This window comes from Bufo gargarizans, chromosome 2 (assembly GCF_014858855.1).
Source record: "Bufo gargarizans isolate SCDJY-AF-19 chromosome 2, ASM1485885v1, whole genome shotgun sequence".
In the NCBI taxonomy this organism is placed as follows: domain Eukaryota; kingdom Metazoa; phylum Chordata; class Amphibia; order Anura; family Bufonidae; genus Bufo; species Bufo gargarizans.
In genome coordinates this window covers 338,719,177-338,745,476 of record NC_058081.1, presented here as the reverse complement: position 1 = coordinate 338,745,476, position 26,300 = coordinate 338,719,177, and the positions used below count along the sequence as shown (strand labels likewise).

Genomic DNA, 26,300 nt, shown 5'->3' with positions numbered 1-26,300 from the left:
ACACCAAATGCTAGCTTATAGGGCCACAAAAGTCCTTTTAAGCACTGATATAGGTGTGCTATCGATACGTGTGACTTACTGAGGGATGTAATATACTTATAATATACTTTATAAGAAAGTATATTATAGTGCATTTGTATTGTGCAGCAGTTGTGTGCGGTTCTGCTGTGATACTGCAGCCACACAGAGTGCCAAACTCTATTGGAACAAATAATTTCTATTGGTGTTATTAACCAGTTGCCCCCCCAAAAAAAAATTATTATAGCAGGGGTGTTATATACCAATTATATACTTTCTATATAGTCCATTCAGGTAGTGCAGCATTTGTTTGCGGTTTTGCTGCGTTACCGTAGCTACAGATAGTGGAAAATGCTATTGGAACAAATAATTTCAACTAGTGTGATATACTAGTTGCCCCACAAAAAAACGGATTGAAGCAGGGGTGTTATATACCAATTAGATACTTTCTATGTAGTGCATTTGGGTAGTGCAGCATTTGTTTGCTGTTTAGCTGCGTTACCTCAGCTACAGATAGTGACAAACAAAATTGGAACAAATAATTTCTACTGGTGTGATATACCAGTTGCCCCCCCCAAAAAAGTGGGAAAAAAGTGGGCTACAGTAAAGTTGTTATTCAGTGACTGCATATTGTACCTCGAGCCACATAATCACAATTTCTTTTATGTCAGATGAATGCCTAATTTTTTAGGCCCACACTCCTGTGGCCTAAAATAAATTTGTTCTAGGCTCCAACAGGGCACATTTCAGAGAATTTCCATTTAAGACGCATAAAAATGTCCCCTGATTAAGATACATATTTTTTGTTGGAATTTTTGTCATTGATCCCCCTCTAGTATGTCACTGTCCATGTTGTGGGACAATTTGTGCACTTCTACGAAGTAGTTGGTGGCTGCAAATATGAGCTGAAGGTTTTTCTGCTTCGTCTGCCATTAAAGTGAATGGGGCCCACCGCGAACTTGCGGTTCGCGAACATTTGATCGCGTTCGCGAACCGTCCCTCCCGATGTTCGTCTATCACTATATATAAATAAGATTACAAAATACGAGAGTATTGCGGTATGCAGGGATACCTTTTTATTGTACTAACCTAATATTTAAAAGACAAGCTTTTTTCCTTTTTTCCTCCATATTGCTTTAGACCTGAGAAAGAGAGAAACACTCTCGAAAACTTTTCATTTTAGTTTAAAGGGATTCTGTCATGAGCTTTTACCCCTATAATCTAAACATATGCTCATGTCCGGAGTAATAAGAATAATCCTATGCTGGCCTTATTAAACCTCACTGTGGCTCTTTTTGCCAAAAAACAGGTTTTTATAACCTGTCAATCACTCACTTAAGGTGCCCAAGGGGAGGTCCGTTAATACAGGGTGCCCGGCCACACCCCTCGCCGTCCGGTGCCCAGCCTGATGCGCATGCGCACTTCGCTCAACGAAGCCGCTGCCAGGAGTCCGCGGTGCATCAGGCTGAGCCTAGTGCGCAGGCGCGGGATCTGGCAGAGGGACGGGTAGGATTGCGGAGGCGGCGCTGAGCTGTAGAAGGCGGCGCAGAAGACAGCGAAGGCGGCGCTGGGCACCGGACGGCGAGGGGTGCGGCCGGGCACCCTGTATTAACGGACCTCCCCTTGGGCACCTTAAGTGAGTGATTGACAGGTTATAAAAACCTGTTTTTGGGGCAAATAGAGCCAGAGTGAAGTTTAATAAGGCCAGCTTAGGATTATTCTTATTACTCCGGACATGAGCATATGTTTAGGTTATAGGGGTAAAATCTCATGACAGAATCCCTTTAACCACTTTAACCCCGCTAGCTAAAACCCCCTTAATGACCAGGCCACTTTTTACACTTCTGCACTACACTACTTTCACAGTTTATTGCTCGGTCATGCAACTTACCACCCAAATGAATTTTACCTCCTTTTCTTCTCACTAATAGAGCTTTCATTTGGTGGTATTTCATCGCTGCTGACATTTTTGCTTTTTTTGTTATTAATCGAAATGTAACGATTTTTTTGCAAAAAAAAGACATTTTTCACTTTCAGCTGTAAAATTTTGCAAAAAAAACGACATCCATATATAAATTTTTCGCTAAATTTATTGTTCTACATGTCTTTGATAAAAAAAAAATGTTTGGGCAAAAAAAAAAAATGGTTTGGGTAAAAGTTATAGCGTTTACAAACTATGGTACAAAAATTTGAATTTCCGCTTTTTGAAGCAGCTCTGACTTTCTGAGCACCTGTCATGTTTCCTGAGGTTCTACAATGCCCAGACAGTAGAAAACCCCCACAAATGACCCCATTTCGGAAAGTAGACACCCTAAGGTATTCGCTTTTTATTTTTTGTCACAAGTTAGCGGAAAATGATGATTTTTTCTTTTTTTTTCTTACAAAGTCTCATATTCCACTAACTTGCGACAAAAATAAATAAATTCTAGGAACTCGCCATGCCCCTCACAGAATACCTTGGGGTGTCTTCTTTCGAAAATGGGGTCACTTGTGGCGTAGTTATACTGCCCAGGCAATTTAGGGGCCCATATGTGTGAGAAGTACTTTGCAATCAAAATCTGTAAAAAATGACCGGTGAAATCCGAAAGGTGCACTTTGGAATGTGTGCCCCTTTGCCCACCTAGGCTGCAAAAAAGTGTCACACATCTGGTATCGCCGTACTCAGGAGAAGTTGGGGAATGTGTTTTGGGGTGTCATTTTACATATAACCATGCTGGGTGAGAGAAATATCTTGGCAAAAGACAACTTTTCCCATTTTTTTATACAAAGTTGGCATTTGACCAAGATATTTATCTCACCCAGCATGGGTATATGTAAAATGACACCCCAAAACACATTCCCCAGCTTCCCCTGAGTACGGCGATACCACATGTGTGACACTTTTTTGCAGCCTAGATGCGCAAAGGTGCCCAAATTCCTTTTAGGAGGGCATTTTTAGACATTTGGATCCCAGACTTCTTCTGGCTCTTTAGGGCCCCTAAAAAGCCAGGGCAGTATAAATACCCCACATGTGACCCCACTTTGGAAAGAAGACACCCCAAGGTATTCAATGAGGGGCCTGGCGAGTTCATAGAATTTTTTTTTTTTGGGCATGTTAGCAGAAATCGTTTTTTTTGTTGTTTTTTTCTCACAAAGTCTCATTTTCCGCTAACTTGGGACAAAAATTTAAATCTTTCATGGACTCAATATGCTCCTCAGCGAATACCTTGGGGTGTCTTCTTTCCAAAATGGGGTCAGTTGTGGGGTGTTTGTACTGCCCTGGCATTTGAGGGTCTCCCCAATCATTACATGTATGGCCAGCATTAGGAGTTTCTGCTATTCTCCTTATATTGAGCATACAGGTAATGAGATTTTTTTTTTCTGTTCAGCCTCTGGGCTGAAAGAAAAAAATGAACGGCACAGATTTCTTCATTCGCATCGATCAATGTGGATGAAAAAATCTCTGCCAAAAAAAAAGGAGGGGAAAGGCGTCTGCCAGGGCATAGGAGCTCCGCCCAACATCCATACCCACTTAGCTCGTATGCCCTGGCAAACCAGATTTCTCCATTCGCATCAATCGATGTGGATGAATAAATCATTGCCGGGATTTATTTTATTTTTTTATATACAAAGTGTTTGCCAAAGCATAGGAACGCCGCCTCCTCCTCAGCTCGTATGCCTTGGCAAACGTATCTTTTACTGCAGAGTAGAAATCTCGTCTTGCAGCGCCGCATACACAGACTTGCGTGTAATCTGACAGCAGCGCAATGCTTCTGTCAGAATGCACATCAGTGCTGCAGCTAGTCGATCGGTTGGTCAACCTGGAAGGTAAAAAAAAAAAAAAAACAGGCCGCAACGCAATAATTTTATTAACTTTGGAACCGAACATATAAACTTTAACTTTTTGAACTAAACATTAACCTTTTTGCTTACTGGGGTTTTTTTTTTTGTTTTTTTTACCTTTATAGAACAAACATCTCCTTCCCCATGGGTCAATGTGCAAAGCGCAAATCGCCCAAAGATGTGGCGAAGTGCGTTATGCACTTAGTCCCAGGTGAAAGGGGACGTTTGCAGCAGCTGTGTGAGTGAATGGGCCCTAATAGCCCTGTGTGCCTGTCCTGGTGAGATGTGATCCCTATGCTAGGTGTACCTGTGTGTGGTACTTCCGGAAACACTCCCCTAAGCATAGGGCAGGGTGGTCAGGACAGTCAGGACAGAAATAGCGGGTGTCACGCCTTATTCCACTCCTGCTACAGACACAACATCTTTTTCGGGGTGACGGGTGGGTTGAGGTACCGGCAACGACATTGGGGAAATGTCGCTCATGTAGACGGCTAACTACACTGGTGGATGGGGCCACGGAACCTCCTGGGTACAGGAGGTTCTCGATGATCTCTTCCTGAAATTTGAGGAAGGATCGTGTTCTCCCAGCCTTACTGTAGAGAACAAAACTATTGTACATCGCCAATTGAATCAAATATACAGACACCTTCTTATACCAGCGTCTGGTTCTGCGGGAAACTAAATACGGAGACAACATCTGGTCATTGAAGTCCACCCCTCCCATGTGAAGGTTATAGTCGTGGACTGAGAGGGGCTTTTCAATGACACGGGCTGCTCGCTCAATTTGGATTGTCGTGTCTGCGTGAATGGAGGAGAGCATGTAAACGTCACGCTTGTCTCTCCATTTCACCGCGAGCAGTTCTTCGTTACACAGTGCGGCCCTCTGCCCCCTTGCAAGACGGGTGGTAACGAGCCGTTGGGGGAAGCCTGCGCGACTAGTTTGCGCGGTGCCACAGGCGCCAATCCGTTCTAGAAACAAATGCCTTAAGAGGGCCACACTTGTGTAAAAATTGTCCACATAAAGATGGTACCCCTTGCCGAATAAGGGTGACACCAAGTCCCAAACTGTCTTCCCACTGCTCCCCAGGTAGTCAGGGCAATCGACCGGCTCCAGGGTCTGATCTTTTCCCTCATAGATCCGAAATTTGTGGGTATAGCCTGTGGCCCTTTCACAGAGCTTATACAATTTGACCCCATACCGGGCGCGCTTGCATATCTGCAAATTTCAGGTTGAAATGGTCTATGAGGGGCCGAATTTTGTGGAGCCGGTCAAAAGCAGGGTGGCCTCTGGGACGGGAGGCGGTGTTGTCACTAAAGTGCAGGAAACGCAGGATGGCCTCAAAACGTGCCCTGGACATAGCAGCAGAGAACATGGGCATGTGATGAATTGGGTTCGTGGACCAATATGACCGCAATTCATGCTTTTTAGTTAGACCCATGTTGAGGAGAAGGCCCAGAAAAGTTTTAATTTCGGAAACTTGGACTGGTTTCCACCGGAAAGGCTGGGCATAAAAGCTTCCCGGGTTAGCGGTTATAAATTGTGTGGCATACCTGTTTGTTTCGGCCACAACTAAGTCTAAGAGCTCCGCAGTCAAGAACAGCTCAAAAAATCCCAGGGCCGAATCGATCTGAGCTGTCTCAACCCGAACTCCAGACTGGGCAGTGAAAGGGAAAACTACAGGTGCGGCTGAAGTTGGGGACTGCCAATCAGGGTTTGCCAGCACCTCAGGGATTCTAGGGGCTCTACGGGCACGTCTTTGCGGTGGCTGCGACGGGGTCACTACTGCACGTGCCACCGTACCAGCTTCAACTGCCCTTCTGGTGCTCGCTACTTCACCATGTTCTACGACAGTGCTGGTACTAGGTCCAGCGAGGGCTGCGCTGCTGGTGTATGCCTCACCACGTAATCCGACAGCAGCAGCCCCACTCTGCTGCTCTTGAAGCGGATCTTGCGCAACCTGTGGTCTAGCGACACGGGGCCGGGTACGCCTGGTGCTATCAGGGACCTCAGCCTCCTCGTCCGAACTTTGGGTCAGAGAGCCACTGCTTTCTACAGGTTCGTATTCTGACCCGCTAGATTCATCAGATGAGGGTTCCCATTCCTCATCCGACTGGGTCAGAAGCCTGTAGGCCTCTTCAGAAGAATACCCCCTGTTTGACATTTGGGCAACTAAATTTAGGGGTATTCCCTGAGACTACCCAAGAAAAAAAAGCAAGCCTGTCTTACAAAGGGGAGGCTAGCGAAGTACCGGAGGCCGCTGCGGTTGATAAAAAATATCAAAACTGATTTTTTTATCGCCGCAGCGCGTGTAAAGTGAATGTGCAGTGATAAAAAAATAAATAAAAATTGTCACTGCGGTGGGGCGGGCGTGGATGAGCGCACGTGTGGGCGACCGATCAGGCCTGATCGGGCAAACACTGCGTTTTGGGTGGAGGGCAAACTAAAGTGACACTAATACAATTATAGATCTGACCGTGATCAGTTCTGATCACTTCCAGATACTATAAAAGTACAAATGCTGATTAGCGATACGCTAATCAGCGAATCAGTGACTGCGGTGCGGTGGGCTGGGCGCTAACTGATCCCTAAACTACCTAACCAAGGGGCCTAAACTATACCTAAAACCTAACGGTCAATACCAGTGAAAAAACAGTTTACACTGATCACTTTTTTCCTTTCACTAGTGATTGACAGGGCGATCAAAGGGGTGATCAAAGGGTTAATTGGGGTTCAGGGGGGTGATCTGGGGCTAGTATGTAGTGTTGGTGTACTCACTGTGTAGCCTGCTCCTCTGCTGGATCCAACCGACGAAAAGAACCAGCAGAGGAGCAGGCCAGCCATATAACAGATCATATTTACTAATATGATCTACTATCTGGCACTCTGATTGGATTTGTTAAAAATCATCAGATTGCCAGCCACGATCATTGGCTGGCAAGCTGATGACGCGACCCCCCTCAACGAAATGCCGGCCCGAACTGCGCATGCGCGGGCCGGCAAAGCGCGTCATCTCGCGTCTCGCGAGATGACGCGTATATGCGTGATTGTGCGCAGCGCTGCCGCCTCCGTACCGCACATCTGCGTTAGGCGGTCCGGAGGCGGTTAATATAGAGGGGGGGGGGGGAGAATCAGCACAAAAGTATCAAATAAAATGGCTGTATCATTATTCAAAAAATTGTGCAGATAGTACTGTACTACTAACCCCTCCAAACACCCCATACAGACCAGACCACCGTTTTCAGCCATTTCTCATCTCTGCAGTTTGACAAACAAAATCTTAGTTTACTACTTTTCCATCATCCTCCCATCTTCTGGACAAATCATCCTACCACCCCCAATACTCTGCCGCTGTGCTCCCCAATACTATACTGCAGAAACAGATAAACCCCCTGATAATAGTAGTACCATGCAGATAGTGCCCTTCAATAATTATTAGTACACAGTGCCCTAAAATAACTGCGCCCAGCAAATAGTGCCCCTGACACTAATAGTGTAAACATAACGTCCGCCAAAAATAATTGTGGTAAGCTGATACTGTGCCAAGGTGCCCCCACAGTAAAAGTGCTCCCAAAAGTCCCACCAATAGGAATAATTCTCTGCTAGAGCACACATGGTAGTAATAGTGCTCCTACAGTGCCCCCCACATGTTCCCACTGTGCCCCAGAAGTAATAAAGCTCCCATAGTGCCCATACAAATAATCATGTTCCCCATAGACCCCCAGTAGTAATAAAGCCCATCAGAATGCCCCCAGTAGTAATAATTCTCCTTATAATGTGCCAGTGCAAAAAATACCCCCTTTTAATGCCCCCAGTTGAGCTAATGTCCACATAATGTGCCAGTATAAAATACCCCTATATAGTGCCCCCAGTAAATACCCCATAGTGCTCCTCTCCCCCTTCTTCCTACTGCCCCCCATAATGTAACAGTATAGAATGCCCTATATATAGTGCCCCAGTAGATGCCCTAAGTGTCCCACATAATTTGCAAGTATAAAATACCTCTTCTTAGTGCTCCCATAGATGAGCCCATAGTATTCCTCTCTCCTCTTTCCCATAGTACCGACCATAATGTGCCCCAGTATAAAATAGCCCTATACAGAGCCCCCCATATAAAATACCCCTTCTTTGTGGCCTCAGTAGAAGCCCCCATAGTGTTCCTCTCCCCCCTTCCCCCATATAAAATACCCCTTCTTTGTGGCCTCAGTAGATACCCCCATAGTGCCCCCAATAATGTTCCAGTAAGAAGTGCCCCCATAGTGCCACCCAATAATGCGCCAGTAAAAAGTGCCACATAGATGCCTCCGTAGTGCCCCCCATTAATGTGCCAGTAAGATGTGCCCCATAGATGCCCCCAGCCCCAGTAACAAGTGCCCATATAGATACCCCCCAAACATGTGCCAGTAACAAGTGCCCCTATAGATGCCCCCAAATCATGTGCCAGTAACAAGTGTCCCCATAGATGCCCCCAAATCATGTACCAGTAACAAGTCCCCCCATAGATGCCCCCAATCATGTGTCAGTAACAAGTACCCCCATAGATGACCCCCAATCATGTGCCAATAACAAGTGCCCCCATAGATGCCCCCCAATCATGTGCCAGTAACAAGTGCCCCCATGGATGCCCCAATTATGTGCCAGTAACAGGTGCCCCCATAGATGCCCCCCAATCATGTGCCAATAACAAGTGCCCGCATAGATGCCCCCAATCATGTACCAGTAACAAGTACCCCCATAGATGCCCCCCAATCATGTACCAGTAACAAGTGCCCCCATAGATGCCCCCCAATCATGTGCCAGTAACAGTGCCCCCATAGATGCCCACAATCATGTGCAAATAACAGGTGCCCCCATAGATGCCCCCAATCATGTGCCAATAACAAGTGCCCGCATAGATGCCCCCAATCATGTGCCAATAACAAGTGCCTGCATAGATGCCCCCAATCATGTGCCAATAACAAGTGCCCCATAGATGCCCCCAATCATGTGCCAGTAACAAGTGCCTATAGATGCCCCCAATCATGCGTCAGTAACAAGTGCCCATAGATGCCCCCCAATCATGTGCCAGTAACAAGTGCCCCCATATATGCCCCCCAATCATGTGCCAGTATTAAGTGCCCCCATAGATGCCCCCCAGTCATGTGCCAGTAACAAGTGCCCCCATAGATGCCCCCCAATCATGTGCCAATAACAGGTGCCCCTATAGATGCCCCCCAATCATGTGCCAGTAACAGGTCCCCCATAGATGCCCCCCAATCATGTGCCAGTAGAAGTACCATATGAAAAAAAATAAGCACTTATACTCTTTCCTCCATCAGGCTGGCAGCGATGCGATGCATGCCTCTTCCGGCCTATGTCCCGCGCTGTACGGCTCAGGCAGCATGATGACGTCATTGCGTCGGCTGCACCGGCCTCTGATAGGCTGGAGGCCTAGTGCCTGCAGCCTAGCAGAGAAACAGGGAAAGGAGACACCTCTCCCTCCCCTGCCCCAGCACTTCTATTTGTATCGCTGTCCTGAGGACGGCGATACAGATGACTATGGAGATGTGCGCTTTCACAATGGAAGCGCTCATCTCTCTGTGCCCTGCCGCCGCCCCCCACATCACCAGTGGCCAGCGGGGGTCAAGAGGCAGCTCCTTTGGGCCCCCCAGGAGCGACTGGGCCCGGGGCAGCTGCCCCTTTTTCCCCGTGTTAAAGACGGCCCTAGGTGTACTAGTGGCGGCAGCCAGTGTAAAGGGGAATCAGCGGGGGGCACGCAATTGTTCCCCCTTGCTCCCCTGTAGCGATACCTATGGGCAGCACGGTGACTCAGTGGTTGGGGTCCAAGGTTCAAATCCGACCAAAGACAACATAGGCATGGAGTTTGTATATTCTCCCTGTGTTTGCGTGGCTTTCATCCCACACTCCAAAGATATACTGATAGGGGACTTACATTGTGAACAACTTGATGCTACTGTAAAGTGCTGCAGAATATAGCAGCGCTATATAAGTGCATAAAATAAATTTAAATATATGATTTTAAAAAATTACTGTCACTTTAAGAATTCTTTCTGTTTCCCCAGAGCTTGAAGAATACATTGAAAGGTTACTTTATTTATTTTTAAAGAAATTCTGGTTACATGGGCTATAAGGTAGGAACATGTGGTTAGAGTACTTATTAGAATATACAAAATTACTGTGTACATGCTTACATAGTTTATAGTAGCGATGATGTGAGCGTGGCTAACAGCATTGCTCAGACTAAGCAAGGAGTACAGACCGTGTTACATCTTTAAAACATATATGGGAAATAGTAGAAGTGGACAAACTGCAAGTAAGATGTTGTAAATAGGCTTAACATATCGTAGATAGCCTTTTAGACATATCCAAAGAGCTTCTGGATTCACTTGCAAACAATTCTCTCAGACAAGGAGAATCATGATGTGCTTTGTTCTTGGCAACACCCTGGGAGACCAAGTATATTTTAGCAGTCCATATTGTGCTTGCCTTCATTTTGTCCCACACAGGAAAGTATCACATCTGGATTTGTTGCCAAGGTGACAATAAGCCTATTTCCAGCGCAAATCACGCTTGTTCTAGACTTTTTTGCTGTCCAAATGTCTTAATACAAAAGCAAATCTTGCAGGTTGCAACATAAAACTTCATTCACATCTACGCATTAGGTTCTTTTGTTCAGTCAAAGGAACAATAAAAGAGAATGCAAGCCAAAGATGGATCTGTCACACGGTGGACACCAATAGCATCCAACGGACTGAATTGACCATAATGGGGTTCATCAGGTTTCTGTCATGATGTCCAGCATTTTTTACTGCATTGAAAGCTCCGTTAGATGTGAACTAAGCACTAGATCAAGGATCAGCAACCTCCGGCAGTCCAGCAGTTGCACAACTGTAACTCCTAGCATGTTCTATTCACCTTTATGGAAGTTTTAAGAACAGCTGAGCAAGTGTGCATGTTAGAAGTTGTCTGCTGAGGAACTGGAGGTTGCCGACTACTGGATTAGATATTTCAGTATGTTTATTTTTTTAAACATTAAAATATGCAGTATATTATAAATAGTTCTGGAAAGTTGCACTTACCTTTGGAGGACCAGGTGATGTTCTATAGGGTATCCAGGATGTATATTTTGGAAGCCTATTTAGTCCACAGCTTAAAAAAAGTCTTTGAAACTTCTCCTGTTCACTCCCTAACAAATTATTATATGGTAACGACTTATGGATCCGAGAGTTCAACATGGTGGTGTTCTCCTCATTTCATAAGGTGTAATAATATGCTCCTTTTATTTGTGAATCCCAACCTTAGTAGCAGCAGCCAAGGCAACAACCCATGAGTCAGTAAAGAACGCTATGTGAAACATGAAATACCAACCAAGTAGTTAGTTATGCTTCAGAACCTTGCTTTTAACTCACTGATTTGGAAACAGGAGAGTTGTTGATGCAACCTCCTCCAAATGTTCTGTACATACAACTGTAAGAGATATATGGTAAATGATTCACAGTAGGTAAAAGTCATGAATAACACACACAAAAAATAATAAATAAAAAAAAATCATTAGAAAATGGCATCATATAAAAGTCTGGATTTTAATATTAACAAATTGGGAAATTTTTGGAATTATTGTTTTACATTTAGTCTAAATGTGTGGTAATTTTGGTACATCTTGCTAGACACTTTTCTCTTTCCTACACCACTTCAGACCATTTTTTTAAGCCACATCCCTTTTCTAAGCCACAACCCCTTTTTTGGACATTCTTCAAAACGGAATCACAGAATAAGTTGACATTTCCTGTTTTTGTAGATAGTGATAGTCACCGTCACCTTATAACCATTAGAGGGTGGGGATGTTGGTAATCAACTTCTCTCCTATATCCAATCTCAACACCATCCAACTTTCCATAACTTCTGATGTTCCTTTAACATAAGAGGTGTTAGCTGCTGGGCTCTATAATAATTGCTATGTCACCTACCTTGATAGTTGTCCCTATGGGCTCCATCTAATATGTTTCTACCAATGAAAAAGATTTGAATTGCTTAGAATGCAACAATTATTTCCAACCACCATTATTGGTTGAATCAGCAGCATTGTTGGAGTTAATAGCTAAAATTATTTGAGGTAATCGTTCAATGTGACAGAATATTTAAGATAAAGTTCATATTACAAAAGAAAAAAATCATATTGTCTAGGTGACACCAGACCATGCGCTCGATGTGGGCTTATGTACACTATAGATGGCATAAAGGCAATTGTCTGATATCCTACTGTTATGGTAATGTGAAAAGCAACTTGATGTAATTTTACATAAAAGTATCCGTTAACCAAACCGCCCATTGGCGCATAAAAGTAGAGTTGTTCTATGTAGCATTTATGTGATTTATAAATATATATTGTCTTAACTAGCTTCTAAAGAGCGTCTTTGAGGGAATTGTTAGAGGATTAACATAAATTACCAGCAGCTAAGTGTCATAATGGCTCCTACTCTTTTGTGTGTCCATCATTCACTGATAATCTTGGTGGAGTAAGCCATTATTAAAACATATATTCAATAAGCATAGCCATTTCTTTAGATTTGAGAAAAAACTGGAGTACTTTTTAAAATATAAAGTATAATACAAAGTGAAAAGTTTCAGAGAAAATATATGAAAACATTAGAGAAAGGGTTTAAAATTAGAGATGGGGTATAAAATAGTTAAGTTTCACTTGTGACTTTTTTATATAGAAAACATATATTTTCTATATGTCTAATAAAACAGACGTTTAATGTCTCAGTAGACATTACTGTAATACTGAATGACAACAAATTACTTGAAAACAGGCACATCTTACAGCTTTACAACCTGTGCAGCTGCGGAATGCAGTACTGTGCTGGTGTATCATTAAAAATTTATATTATAGTGATATAACCCACTTCTTGGGGATATGATTAAAATGCAAGACGTACATTTATGAATTATTTTATGCCAGTGTTTGGTAAATTGAGCCCCAAAAAGTTGCAAATTGCAGAAACAAATTCACCCTTTGCACAGTATTCGACAAAAGTTGAGAAAGGCTGCATGATTTACAAGGAGGGGCATAGCCTAAAACTTTTATGCAGCATCATTAATAGTGATGGACTAACATCAGCTGGGACGATTCGCGAACGTGATCGCGCGAACGTGATCAAATGTTCGCAAACCGCAAGATTGCGACGGCCCCATTCACTTTGATGGCAGGCAAACCTGAAAAACCTTCAGGCCATTATTGCAGCCACCAAATACTTACAAGAAGTGCACAAATCATCCCACAATATGGACAGTGACATACCAGAGGGGGATCAATGGCAAAAATTGCCACAAAAAATATGTATTTTAATCAGGGGCCATTTTTATGCATCTTAAAGGGAACCTGTCAAAAATGTGGCCTGCTGGAGCCTATAAAAATTGTATTTTAGGCCACGGGAGTACAGGCCCCAAACAATAGGCATTCACCAGACAGAAAACATCAAGTGATTATGTGGCTGGATATTAGACTGTCATTGGATAACAATTTTACTGCAGGCCAGTGGAGTACAGGCCCCAAAAATTATTCATTCAATGTACAGAAAAGAACAAGTGATTATGTGGCTGGAGGTATATTAGACAGTCACTGGATATCAATTTTACTGCAGGCCAGTACAAATAAATGTTGAATACATATGTTTAAAAGAACAAAAAATTTAAAATTTGATTAAAAACATTGCTAACAAAATCCCCCCTCTTAAATAAACCCCAAATGATAATAGGTGAAATTCGATAACTGGTATATCACACCAGTTGCAATTAGTTGTTCCAATAGCATTTGTCCCTCTGTATAGCTGCGGTATCTCAGCAGAACCACACACAAATGCTGCACAATACAAATGCACTATATAGAAATTATATTATAGGTATATCACACCCCTGCCTCAATCATTTTTTTGGGTGGCAACTGGTATATCACACCAGTTGCGATTAGTTGTTCCAATAGCGTTTGTCCCTCTGTATAGCTGCAGTATCTCAGCAGAACCGCACACAAATGCTGCACAATACAAATGCACTATAAAGGAAGTATATTATAGGTATATAACACCGCTGGCTCAATCAATTTTTTGGGGGGGCAACTGGCATATCACACCAGTTGTAATTAGTTGTTCCAATAGCGTTTATCCCTCTGTATAGCTGCGGTATATCAGCAAAAATGTGCACAAATGCTGCACAATACAAATGCACTATGCAGCATCAGGAGGAGGCCACAGAGTGGCACAATGATGGTGTGGAGGTGGAAGCAACATCAGGAGGCCACAGAGTAGCACAATGACAGAGTGTGGAGGTGGAATCAGCATCAGGAGGAGGCCACAGAGTGGCACAATGACAGTGTAGAGGTTGCGGCCGCAGCATCAGGACGAGGCAACATGGTGGCACAATGACAGTGTGGAGGTGGCAGCAGCAGCAGCATGAGGAGACCACAGAGTGGCACAATGAAAGCGTGTGGAGGTGGGAGCAGCAGCATCAGGAGGAGGCCACAGGGTGGCACAATGACTGTGTGGAGGTGGCAGCAGCAGCATCAGGAGGCCACAGAGCGGCACAATGACAGAGTGTAGAGGTGGCAGCAGCATCAGGAGGAGGCCACAGGGTGGCACAATGACAGTGTGGAGGTGGCAGCAGAAGCATCAGGAGGCCACAGAGTGGCACAATGACAGAGTGTGGAGATGGTGGCAGCACCATCAGGAGGAGGAATCAGGAGGAGGCCACTGGATGGCACAATGACAGGGTGGAGGTGGCAGCAGCATTAGGAGGCCACAGAGTGGCAAGGTGACATAGTCTGGAGGTGGCAGCAGCATCATTAGGAGGCCACAGGGTGGTACAATGACAGTGTAGAGGTGACAGAAACAGCATCAGGAGGCAACATAGTGGCACAATGCAAGAGTGTGGAGATGGCAGCAGCAGAATCAGGAGGAGGTCACAGGGTGGCACAATGACAGTGTGGAGGTGGCAGCAGCAGCATCAGGAGGCCACAGAGTGGCACAATGACAGAGCATGGAGGTTGCGGCAGCAGCATCAGGAGGAGGTCAAAGGGTGGCACAATGACAGTGTGGAGGTGGCAGCAGCATCAGGAGGAGGCCACAGGGTGGCACAATGACAAATTGTGGAGGTTTTGGCAGCAGCATCAGGAGGAAAAAGGGTGGCACAATGACAGTGTGGAGGTGGCGGCGGCAACAGCATCAGGGGGAGGCCACAGGGTGGCACAATGACACTATGAAGGTGTCAGCTGCAGCCGCATGAAGAGACCACAGAGTGGCAGGTGGCTGCAGAAGCATTAGGAGGAGGCCACAGGGTGGCACAATGACAGTGTGGAGGTGGCAGCATCAGCATTAGGAGGCCACAGAGTGGCACAATGAAAGAGTGTGGAGGTGGCAGCAGCATCAGGAGGAGGCCACAGGGTGGCACAAGGACAGTGTGGAGGTGGCAGCAGCAGCATCAGGAGGCCATCGAGTGGCATAATGACAGAGTATTGAGAAGGTGGCAGCAGCAGCATCAGGAGGAGGCCACAGGATGACACAATGACAGTGTGGAGGTGGCAGCAGCATTAGGAGGCCACAGAGTGGCAAGGTGACATAGTGTGGAGGTGGCAGCAGCATCTGGAGACCACAGAGTGGCAAGGTGACATAGTCTAGACGTGGAAGCAGCATCAGGAGGCCCCTGAGTGGCACAATGACAAAGTGTGGAGGTGGCATCAGCAGCATTAGGAGGAGGCCACAGAGTGGCACAATGACAGTGTGGAGGTGGCAGCAGCAGCATCAGGAGGCCACATAGTGGGACGATGACAGAGTGTGGAGATGGTGGCAGCAGCAGAATCAGGAGGAAGCCACAGGGTGGCACAATGACAGTGTGGTGGCATAAGCAGCATTAGGAGACCACAGAGTGGCAAGGTGACATAGTGTGGAGGTTAAGGCAGCAGCATCAGGAGAAGGCCACAGGGTGGCACAATGACAGTGTGGAGGTGGCAGCAGCAGCATCAGGAGGAGGTGACAGAGTGGCACAATGACACTGTGGAGGTGTCAGCAGCAGCATGAGGAGACCACAGAGTGGCACAATAAAAGAGTGTGGACATGGCAGCATCAGGAGGAGGCCACAGGGTGGCACAATGACAGTGTAGAGGTGTTAGCAGCAGCATCAGGAGGCCATAGAGTGGCACAATGACAGAGCGTGGAGATGGCGGCAGCAGCATCAGGAGGAGGCCACAGGATGGCACAATGACAGTGTGGAGGTGGAAGCAGCATTAGGAGGCCACAGAGTGGCAAGATAACATAGTATGGAGGTGACAGAAGCATCAGGAGACCACAGAGTGGCAAGGTGACAGCAGCATCAGGAGACCACAGAGTGGCAAGGTGACAGCAGCATCAGGAGACCACAGAGTGGCAAGGTGACATCATGTGGAGATGGCAGCAGCATCAGGAAACCACAGAGTGACCCGGTAACAGAGTGGGGAGGTGGATGGCAATACCAGTACCAGCTGAAGATGGTGGGTGAAAGAAGGAGCACTTGGCATCAGATGTGTGGCATCAGGCGGGTGGCAGCATCAGAATAGTAGCTGAGGCGGGTAGCCAGAAGAAACCGTTCTTGTTTGTCAAAGTGATCTAGTCTGATGCATCAGGCATTGGTGAGTGGAAATCCTGGCTGATCCATGCCTGATTCATCTTGACAAAGGTCAGTCTCTCCTGATTTTGGGTGGACAGGCAAGTTCTTCTTGGGGTAACTATGGCTCCCGCCGCACTAAACACCCACTCTGATGCCACACTACTGGCTGGGCAGGACAGCTTTTCCAGGGCAAACTCTACCAGTTGCAGCCACAAATCCAGTTTGCCTGCCCAGTAGCCCAGCAGATCTTCAATGTGGGGTGGCAGGGTGCTGTCCAAGTATACCACCACCTGCCCGTTCAGGTGGTGCTCCAGGTCTAGCTGCTGCTGCTGGTGAGTAGTTTCTTCCGTATGCTCCTGCTCCTCCTCTCCTGTCACCTGTGTAGAAAAAAAAAACAATTTCGCTACACATTGCTTGTGCTCCAATTTCCTCCTCCTCCAGTTCAGCCCCCACAACTCTCATGTGGCTGTGAGATCTAGGCGCCACGTCTCCAGTCCCGTGACCAGACAGATTTACCAGCATCTATTCCAGGACATGAAGCAGTGGAATGACGTTGTTCATCCCGTAGTACTGGCGACTGACAAATAATGTGGCCTCCTCAAAGGGCCGGAGCAAACGTCAGGTGTCACGCATGAGCTGCCACTGGCTGACATCGAAGTTACACAGGGGAGTACTCCTGTCCGCTTGGATCATCAAGAAATAGTTTGTGGCCTTTCTCTGTTCGTATAGTCGGTCCAACATATAGAGGGTGGAATTCTAATGGGTGGAAACGTTGCATATCAGCCTATGTTGGGGGATGCCGTTCTGCCGCTGCAGCTCAAGGAGGGTGTGCTTTTTGGTGTACAAGTGGCTGAAGTACATGCAAAGTTTCCTGGCCATTTTTAGGATGTCTTGCAAATGGGTGGAAGACTTCAGGAACAACCAGCTTGACAACCAGATTGAACACGTGTGCCATGCAGGGTGCATGGCTCAGCCCTTCTTGAAGCAGTGCCGACACCATGTTCTTCCTGTTGTCGGTCACCATGGTTCCGATTTTGAGTTGTCGCGGAAAAAGCCAGGATTCAATTTCTTGATGAAGGACACGGAGCAGTTCCTCCCCTGTGTGACTCTGTTCACCCAAGCAAACGAGGTGCAGAACAGCGTGAGACTTCCGTGCCCTGCCCATGTGCTATGCTGGTGGGGCACTGTGAATTGTCCCTGCAGTGGAGGTTGAGGACATGGTGGAGGGTGAGGAGGCAGAGGCGGACATTGTCGCAGGACCAACTGCGTGAGAACTTGGAGGTGGAATCAGCGTCACCTCGTCAAGTTGCTGGTGTGGCTGTTCAGGAACCACATTCACCCAGTGGGCCATGTATTGTCCTTGACCGTAGTTACAGCTCCACACGTCGGCGCTGCTGTGCACCTTGGCAGACACCGACAGGCTCAAGGACTGGCCCACCTTCTGTTCTACATACGTGTGCAGGGCTGGTACTGCTTTTTTGGCAAAGAAATGACGGCTTAGGACTCTGCACCTCAGATCAGCACAAGCCATCAGTTCTCTGAAAGGTGCAGAGTACACCACTTGGAAAGGGAGGGACTGCAGCACCAGCAACTTGTCCAGGAGCACATTCAGCTTCTGCGCCGTTGGATGAGTGCACGCATACTGTTGTCTCCTGGCAATCGCTTCAGTAATCAATTGCTGACAGAATGACTGATGAGGAGTAGGAGGAGGAGCATCAGGACCAGCAGATGATGGGAAGGACAATCAGCTACCTTCGGTCTGAAATCGGGTGCTTGCCACTTTATGGTGACGCTGCATATGTTGACGCTGGGCCATGGTTCCAACATTGGCAACCTGGCCATGCTTCACGTTCTGCCCACAGATTCTACAAATGGCCATGTTCACCTCCTCCAACGGCTTAACAAAAAACTGCCACATTGCCGAGTAGGTGATTTTACTCCCAACACTCCGCATTGACTGACTGCTACCGCTGCTGCTTCCGTGAACCCCTGCACCACTAATTGCCAGGCACTTAGGCTCCTGTGAAGAAGGTGGTCTACCATGGGCATGTTTGGCTCCCGACCTCCCACTGCTGCCACCCTGCTGACTCCCAGCCACGCTAGCGACTTGCCGGCTCTGCCGCTGCCTCACGGGAAAGCTGCCACCCTCTTCTCCCAAAGATGATGAAGCCGCCAAATTCACCCAGCTCCCAAGTGCGATCAGCTACATCATCATCATCGAGTGCTGTCTGCACGTCACTGATGTCCTCCTCAATGGTCTCTGGGTCAGGAGCTGACCGCTTGCAACACCAGTTCCCACGCCACTCTCCTCATCACTACTTGCTCGCCTACTGGAGAAAGCGGCGGATGTCTTCTCCACATCTTGGCTGGCCAGTAGCTGCTGACTGTCCTCTAGTAGCTCGTCCTCGCTGCATACAATACTTATCTGGCTTATGGAACAGAAAAGGACAGCGGCAGGTTGAGGACAGGTGAGGGCACAGTGCCTGCTCCCGGGCCATGTCAACTAAGGGTTGTGTCTGACGAACCCACCGACTCTTGGCTGGGGGTGTCTGATGTCACTTGGGACAAAGTGGATGACCGAGTCAACCATTCAAGAACCTGCTAACGTCTCTCCCTGCACTAAGTACACTGGAAAATGGCTGAATACAAGTTGGCTGAGGCTATTTATAGGGCTATGACATCACAGGGCTAGATGGCTGCTGATTGGCTGCATGCATGGCATTGTGGGTGATCCCTCATTCCCAGAGTTCCTTGCTCCACGTCCTAACACGTTCAGCAGCCATTTTAGGAAAAAATGCATTTCGTTACCACGAAGCATGAGGAAATTCGGATTCGGTGCAAATCGATTCACTCATCTCTAATGTTAAACTTACCGGCATATAGTTTCCATATGGATCATAGTATGAAATTCTGATGAAGCCATTAATCCATGTAAAGCAGTTTATGCATTTGTCTTTCCACCATGGAAGTTTACTGCATTGTAATATGCTGCAATCTGGTCGATCAGGTAAAGGGGCCAATTAGCAAGAACTGATCTGGTCTAACCATACAGTAAAAGTGTCCATACACACTAGATAGTAGTACAGTCGTGGCCAAAAGTTTTGAGAATTACATAAATATTAGAAATTGGAAAAGTTGCTGCTTAAGTTTTTATAATAGCAATTTGCATATACTCCAAAATGTTGTGAAGAGTGATAAGATGAATTGCATAGTCCTTCTTTGCCATGAAAATTAACTTAATCCCAAAAAAACCTTTCCACTGTGTAAAGGGGGAATATTAATCACCAATATTATGCGAATATTGATAATTAATATTCCTAAATAGGAGGAGCCGTCTAGTGATGACTCCGCCTATTTATGCCTTTATATAACAATAACACAATATTTTCGCTATACTTTACACTAATCACTATACTAACTGCATGCGCCTTACTCACTACCGCTAACAAGTATACACTACACAAAGGGTACAAATATAACGGTATTTAATACACCAAGCACGCAATACAGTAATTACACAACACTAAATACACAGTACTCCACTACACGTTCCCAAATTCCACCCACAAACTAACTATACAATACACACATACAAGTAACATTAACAACCCACCCACCTGACTAATTCTATTCCTAAGGTGTACGACGAGGATCTACGGTGGTCGTGCTGGGGTAAAGCAGACCACAAACCAATGCAGGGGTGATAACCAAGGGAATGGGGGTATGGCAGGGGTTAATCAGGGGAATCAGATATAACCAAGGGAATGAGGGTATGGCAGGGGTTAATATAATAACCAGGGGAATGAGGGTATGGCAGGGGTTAATATAATGGGGGTATGGCAGGGGTTAATCGTTGGTGGGATAGTGGGGGGGCTTAATAGGGTTTCGTTGGTGGGAGTGGGGGGCTTAATAGGGTTTCGTTGGTGGGAGTGGGGGGTTAATGGGGTTTCGTTGGTGGGATAGTGGGGGGTTAATGGGGTTTCGTTGGTGGGATAGTGGGGGGGTTAATAGCGATACTTAGGGTCCTGCTCGTTGTCCAGGGGGGGCTCGTCAGTCCAGGGGATGATCCTTCAGGGAGGGTGGGCGGCCGGCTCTCTTCTGTGGAGCGCCGATCGCGCTCTCCTATTCCGGTCCGGTCAGCCACGTGGGAGGCCCTGACTCCCTGAGCGCAGGACGCGCTCCTCTATAAGGTGAGGGGGGGTCCCGATGTCCTGAGCGCCAATGCGCTCTCCAGTGGGGGCCCGATCCTAACTTCTTCCCTTGAGTGCCGGGCCGCCGGATATTTAAACCCGGCCGCCCGCACTCCCGCGCTGCGCCACCCACCAGGGGGCGCGCGCGCGCCCCCATCATCCACGTGGGCCGGCGCAGTGATATGACGTCACTGCGCCGGCCCGCACATCGGGGACGCGCTGCAGACAGGCGGGAGATCCTTTGATCTCCCGCCTGTAGCTCTCAGCATTCCGGACATCGCAATGGTAATTGCGATGCCGGAATGCACATAATAGAGGAAGCGGAGGTGTCTTCTCTCTCTCTATTATGTTTAATTATCTCCAGCAGGGCTGCAGATAATTAGAACAAAAGGATTCAAATTCATTAGAATTTGAATCCTTTTGAGGTCACCAGAATGACCGGACCTTATCCGGTCATCCTGGCGCCTTTACTCAGAATACATCAATGTGAATGCTTGGGCCACATTCACATTGATGCATCTGGGTCCACTTAAGGGGGGGGTTTATATATGGCATGGGGATATGACAAGGGGGCATTATATGAATATACATGTGTATTGATGCTTGGGGCACATCCATACACATGTATACATTAATCATACATTCTAAGGGGGATTATATAAGGGGCCACATTCATATATATAAGGGGGCACAGATAATAAGGGGCACATCACAAGCCCCTACATTATCAGGGGCCCCCAAGCCCCTACATTCAGGGGGCCCGGCTCCCAGGGGACACATATTTCCCACAGGGGCCAACATGAGCCCCTGGGGATCACCATGGGCAGACGTGCGCAGATGCTGGGCACATCTGCGCACATCGTCCCATGATGCTATGTCTAATGTATGCACATATATACCATACATGCCCGCACGTGTTTGCAGGCATGCATGGATATATATGCATACGTCTCAACCGTTCCTCAACACACTGCATTTCATTGCTGTCATTAAAGGACCTGCTGAGATCATTTCAGTAATCGTCTTGTTAACTCAGGTGAGAATGTTGACGAGCACAAGGCTGGAGATCATTATGTCAGGCTGATTGGGTTAAAATGGCAGACTTGACCTGTTAAAAGGAGGGTGATGCTTGAAATCATTGTTCTTCCATTGTTAACCATGGTGACCTGCAAAGAAACGCGTGCAGCCATCATTGCGTTGCATAAAAATGGCTTCACAGGCAAGGATATTGTGGCTACTAAGATTGCACCTCAATCAACAATTTATAGGATCATAAAGAACTTCAAGGAAAGAGGTTCAATTCTTGTTAAGAAGGCTTCAGGGCGTCCAAAAAAGTCCAGCAAGCGCCAGGATCGTCTCCTAAAGAGGATTCAGCTGCGGGATCGGAGTGCCACCAGTGCAGAGCTTGCTCAGGAATGGCAGCAGGCAGGTGTGAGCGCATCTGCACGCACAGTGAGGTGAAGACTTTTGGAAGATGGCCTGGTGTCAAGAAGGGCAGCAAAGAAGCCACCTCTCTCCCAAAAAAACATCAGGGACAGGTTGATCTTCTGCAGAAAATATGGTGAATGGACTGCTGAGGACTGGGGAAAAGTCATATTCTCTGATGAAGCCTCTTTCCAATTGTTTGGGGCATCAGGAAAAAGGCTTATCCGGAGAAGAAAAGGTGAGCGCTACCATCAGTCCTGTGTCATGCCAACAGTAAAGCATCCTGAGACCATTCATGTGTGGGGTTGCTTCTCATCCAAGGGAGTGGGCTCACTCACAATTTTGCCCAAAAACACAGCCATGAATAAAGAATGTGTCACGGCTGCGGATGGGGAAAACCCTCAGCCGTGCGGTATCAGCAGATGGGAGGTCAGAGCATGGCCAGGACAGGAATAAGGGAGAAGGTCACCTCCTACACATCCCTAATTCTGACCCTGTCTCCTATCCGTATGAGCCAACCCTGAAGGTGGGAGGGCTCATACTCCGGAACCTGATATTCCTGCTCGCCCTCAGGGTGGCCCTGGACTAGGAGCAGGGTAAGACGACCCGTTCCTCCTAGACACAGAGGAACAGGAGTTTTACTGGCCAAGCTACATAGAAAGGGGAACATAAACAGACATAGGGCAATGACAGGTAAGTGAGACTAGTACCACACTTACCTGCCACAGACACACAACCTGGAACCCACGTGCAAGTGCTGCTATCCACAACCAACACAAAGGACACAGCACACAACAGACATCACACGGGAACCCAGTAAACCATATGGTGCAATAACAGATAAACCATAAACTAACACCAGACATAACGTTTACTGGGTTCCCGTGTGATGTCTGTTGTGTGCTGTGTCCTTTGTGTTGGTTGTGGATAGCAGCACTTGCACATACACAATGTTGCCAGTGGCAACCACAGGTGAGGCAACATACTATGGCCCTCACCTGTGATTGACAACAACACCAAGACCACAGGCAAACGCATGCGGTTACAGGAGTCACGACCATGACCAAGGGTCGTGACAGAATGGTACCAAAACACCCTCCAACAGCAACTTCTTCCAACAATCCAACAACAGTTTGGTCAAGAACAATGCATTTTCCAGCACAATGGAGCACCGTGCCATAAGGCAAAAGTGATAACTAAGTGGCTCGGGGACCAAAACGTTGATATTTTGGGTCCATGGCCTGGAAACTCTCCAGATCTTAATCCCATTGAGAACTTGTGGTCAATCCTCAAGAGGCGGGTGGACAAACAAAAACCCACTAATTCTGACAAACTCCAAGAAGTGATTATGAAAGAATGGGTTGCTATCAGTCAGGAATTGGCCCAGAAGTTGATTGAGAGCATGCCCAGTCGAATTGCAGAGGTCCTGAAAAAGAAGGGCCAACACTGCAAATACTGACTGCATAAATGTCATGTAATTGTCGATAAAAGCCTTTTAAACGTATGAATTGCGTGTAATTATATTTCACTACATCACAGAAACAACTGAAACAAAGATCTAAAAGCAATTTAGCAGCAAACTTTGTGAAAACTAATATTTGTGTCATTCTCAAAACTTTTGACCACGACTGTAGATAAATGAATGATTGGTGACATACATATATAAATTTTAGTTTCTATTTAGTCCACTACACACTAGACAGAGCTGTTTAGTGCTGGTGTTGACTTTTGGCGCTGGAGCTACTCTCAGTTGATGTTGGGATTGTTGGACACCCACTGATCAGATATTGCTAAAAAGTTTCCTACGGGTCTGGATTTTGTGTAGCGCTGTATCATGTGGCATGTGGTAAATAATCTCTGTAATATGGCATGTGATGTGAGCTTCTGTTCTGCTGGATAGTTTAGACCTTTGTATTCCTTAGCGCGTACCTGAGTTTAAAAAAAAAAAGTTTGATAATAACTCTGGCGAAGGGAGAGACGAGTCTGGAACTGGGTTGTTTGCCCGGGAAACAGAAGGTGCATGTTTGTTCTTCATCGTGGCTTTATTTTGAGATTTTGACATTTAAGATCTGGATACAGATGGAGCTGGTAATGTTTTGCGTAGTTGTCTTTGTGGTTGAGGTCTCATAAGGTATATGTCCATTCCTATGTCAAGACAGAGAGGGTTAGAATAGTTAAAGCAAAGGGGGGCTACATAGGGGAGCCAAACGCCACCCTCTTCAAAATGTTTACAGCATGTGTCCGCTGTTTGGTTTCACAGAAAATATACAGCAGTATAAGGCCTCATGCACACGACCGTTTTTTTTTGCGGTCCGCAAAAACGGGTCCTGTAGTTCCGTGATCCGTGTCCGTTTTTTCTTCCGTGGGTCTTCCTTGATTTTTGGAGGATCCACGGATATGAAGGAAAGTAAAAAAATAATAGTTTTGGTGTCCGCCTGGCCGTGGGGACCCAAACAGATCCGTCCTGACTTACAATGCAAGTCAATGGGGACGGATCCGTTTGACGTTGACACAATATAATGCAATTGAAAACGGATCCGTCCCCCATTGACTTTCAATGTAAAGTCAGGGTATATTTTAACTTGAAGCGTCCCCATCACCATGGGAACGCCTCTATGTTAGAATATACCATCGGATTTGAGTTAGATCGTGATAACTCAGATCCGACAGTATATTCTAACACAGAGGCGTTCCCATGGTGATGAGGACGCTTCAAGTTAGAATATACTAAGAACTGTGTACATGACTGCCCCCTGCTGCCTGGCAGCACCCGATCTCTTACAGGGGGCTGTGATCCGCACAATTAATCCCTCAGGTGCTGCACCTGAGAGGTTAATTGTGCATATCATTGCCCCCTGTAAGAGATCAGGGGCTGCCAGGCAGCAGGGGGCAGACCCCCTCCCTCCCCTGTATTACATTCATTGGTGGCCAGTGCGGCCCCCTCCCTCCCTCTACTGTATTAATTTCATTGGTGGCCAGTGGGGCCCCCCCGGCCCCCCCCTCCCTCTACTGTATTAATGTCATTAGTGGCCAGTGCGGCCCCCCGTCCCCCCTCCCTCCCTCTACTGTATTAATTTCATTGGTGGCCAGTGTGGCCCCTCCCTCCCTCTACTGTATTAATTTCATTGGTGGCCAGTGCGGCCCCCCTGCCCCCCCTCCCTCTACTGTATTAATTTCATTGGTGGCCAGTGCGGCCCCCCCCGGCCCCCCCTCCCCTGTATTAATTTCATTGGTGTCCAGTGCGCCCCCCCCCCTCTCCCCCCCATAATTGGTGGCAGCGGAGAGTTCCGATCGGAGTCCCAGGTTAATTACTGGGGCTCCGACCGGTAACCATGGCAACCAGGACGCTACTGCAGTCCTTGTTGCCATGGTTACTTAGCAATATTAGAAGCATTATACTTACCTGCTGCGCTGTCTGTGACTGGCCAGGAGCTCCTCCTACTGGTAAGTGACAGGTCTGTGCGGCGCATTGCTTAAAGCACAGACCTGTCACTTACCAGTAGGAGGAGCGCCCGGCCGGTCACAGGCATCGCAGCAGGTAAGTATAATGCTTCTAATATTGCTAAGTAACCATGGCAACCAGGACTGCAGTAGCGTCCTGGTTGCTATGGTTACCGATCGGAGCCCCAGCGATTAAACTGGGACTCCGATCCGAACTCTCCGCTGCCACCAATGATGGGGGGGGAGAGGGGAGGCCGCACTGCCCACCAATAAAATTAATACAGGGGAGGGGGGGCCGCACTGGCCACCAATGAAATTAATACAGTAAAGGGAGGGCCGGACTGGCCACCAATGAATTTAAAACAGTAGAGGGAGGGAGGGGGGCCGCATTGGCCACCAATGAAATTAAAACTGGGGAGGGAGGGGGGTCTGCCCCCTGCTGCCTGCCAGCACCTGATCTCTTACAGGGGGCTATGATGCGCACAATTAACCCCTCAGGTGCGGCACCTGAGGGGTTAATTGTGCTGATCACAGCTCCCTGTAAGAGATCGGGTGCTGCCAGGCACACAGTTCTTAGTATATTCTAACTTGAAGCGTCCCCATCACCATGGGAACGCCTCTGTGTTAGAATATACTATCGGATCTGAGTTTTCACAAAGTGAAAACTTAGATCTGAAAAAGCTTTTATGCAGACGGATCTTCGGATCCGTCTGTATGAAAGTAGCCTACGGACACGGATCACTGACGCGGATGACAATCTTGTGTGCATCCGT

The 26,300-nt window shown here is 47.0% G+C and overlaps 1 protein-coding gene across 2 annotated transcripts in view; it reads right to left on the bottom strand.

Annotated features, from left to right (window-relative positions):
* LOC122925946 overlaps positions 1 to 11,146 on the bottom strand; it is a 405,237-nt gene extending 394,091 nt beyond the window's left edge. For both annotated transcript variants that reach the window (XM_044277293.1, XM_044277294.1), the window contains exon 1: positions 10,918 to 11,146. In XM_044277293.1, coding sequence (XP_044133228.1) covers positions 10,918 to 11,073 — 156 coding nt within the window. In that variant the 5' untranslated portion in view covers positions 11,074 to 11,146. The remainder of the gene's footprint in view (positions 1 to 10,917) is intronic.
* Between the last annotated feature and the right edge of the window lie 15,154 nt (positions 11,147 to 26,300).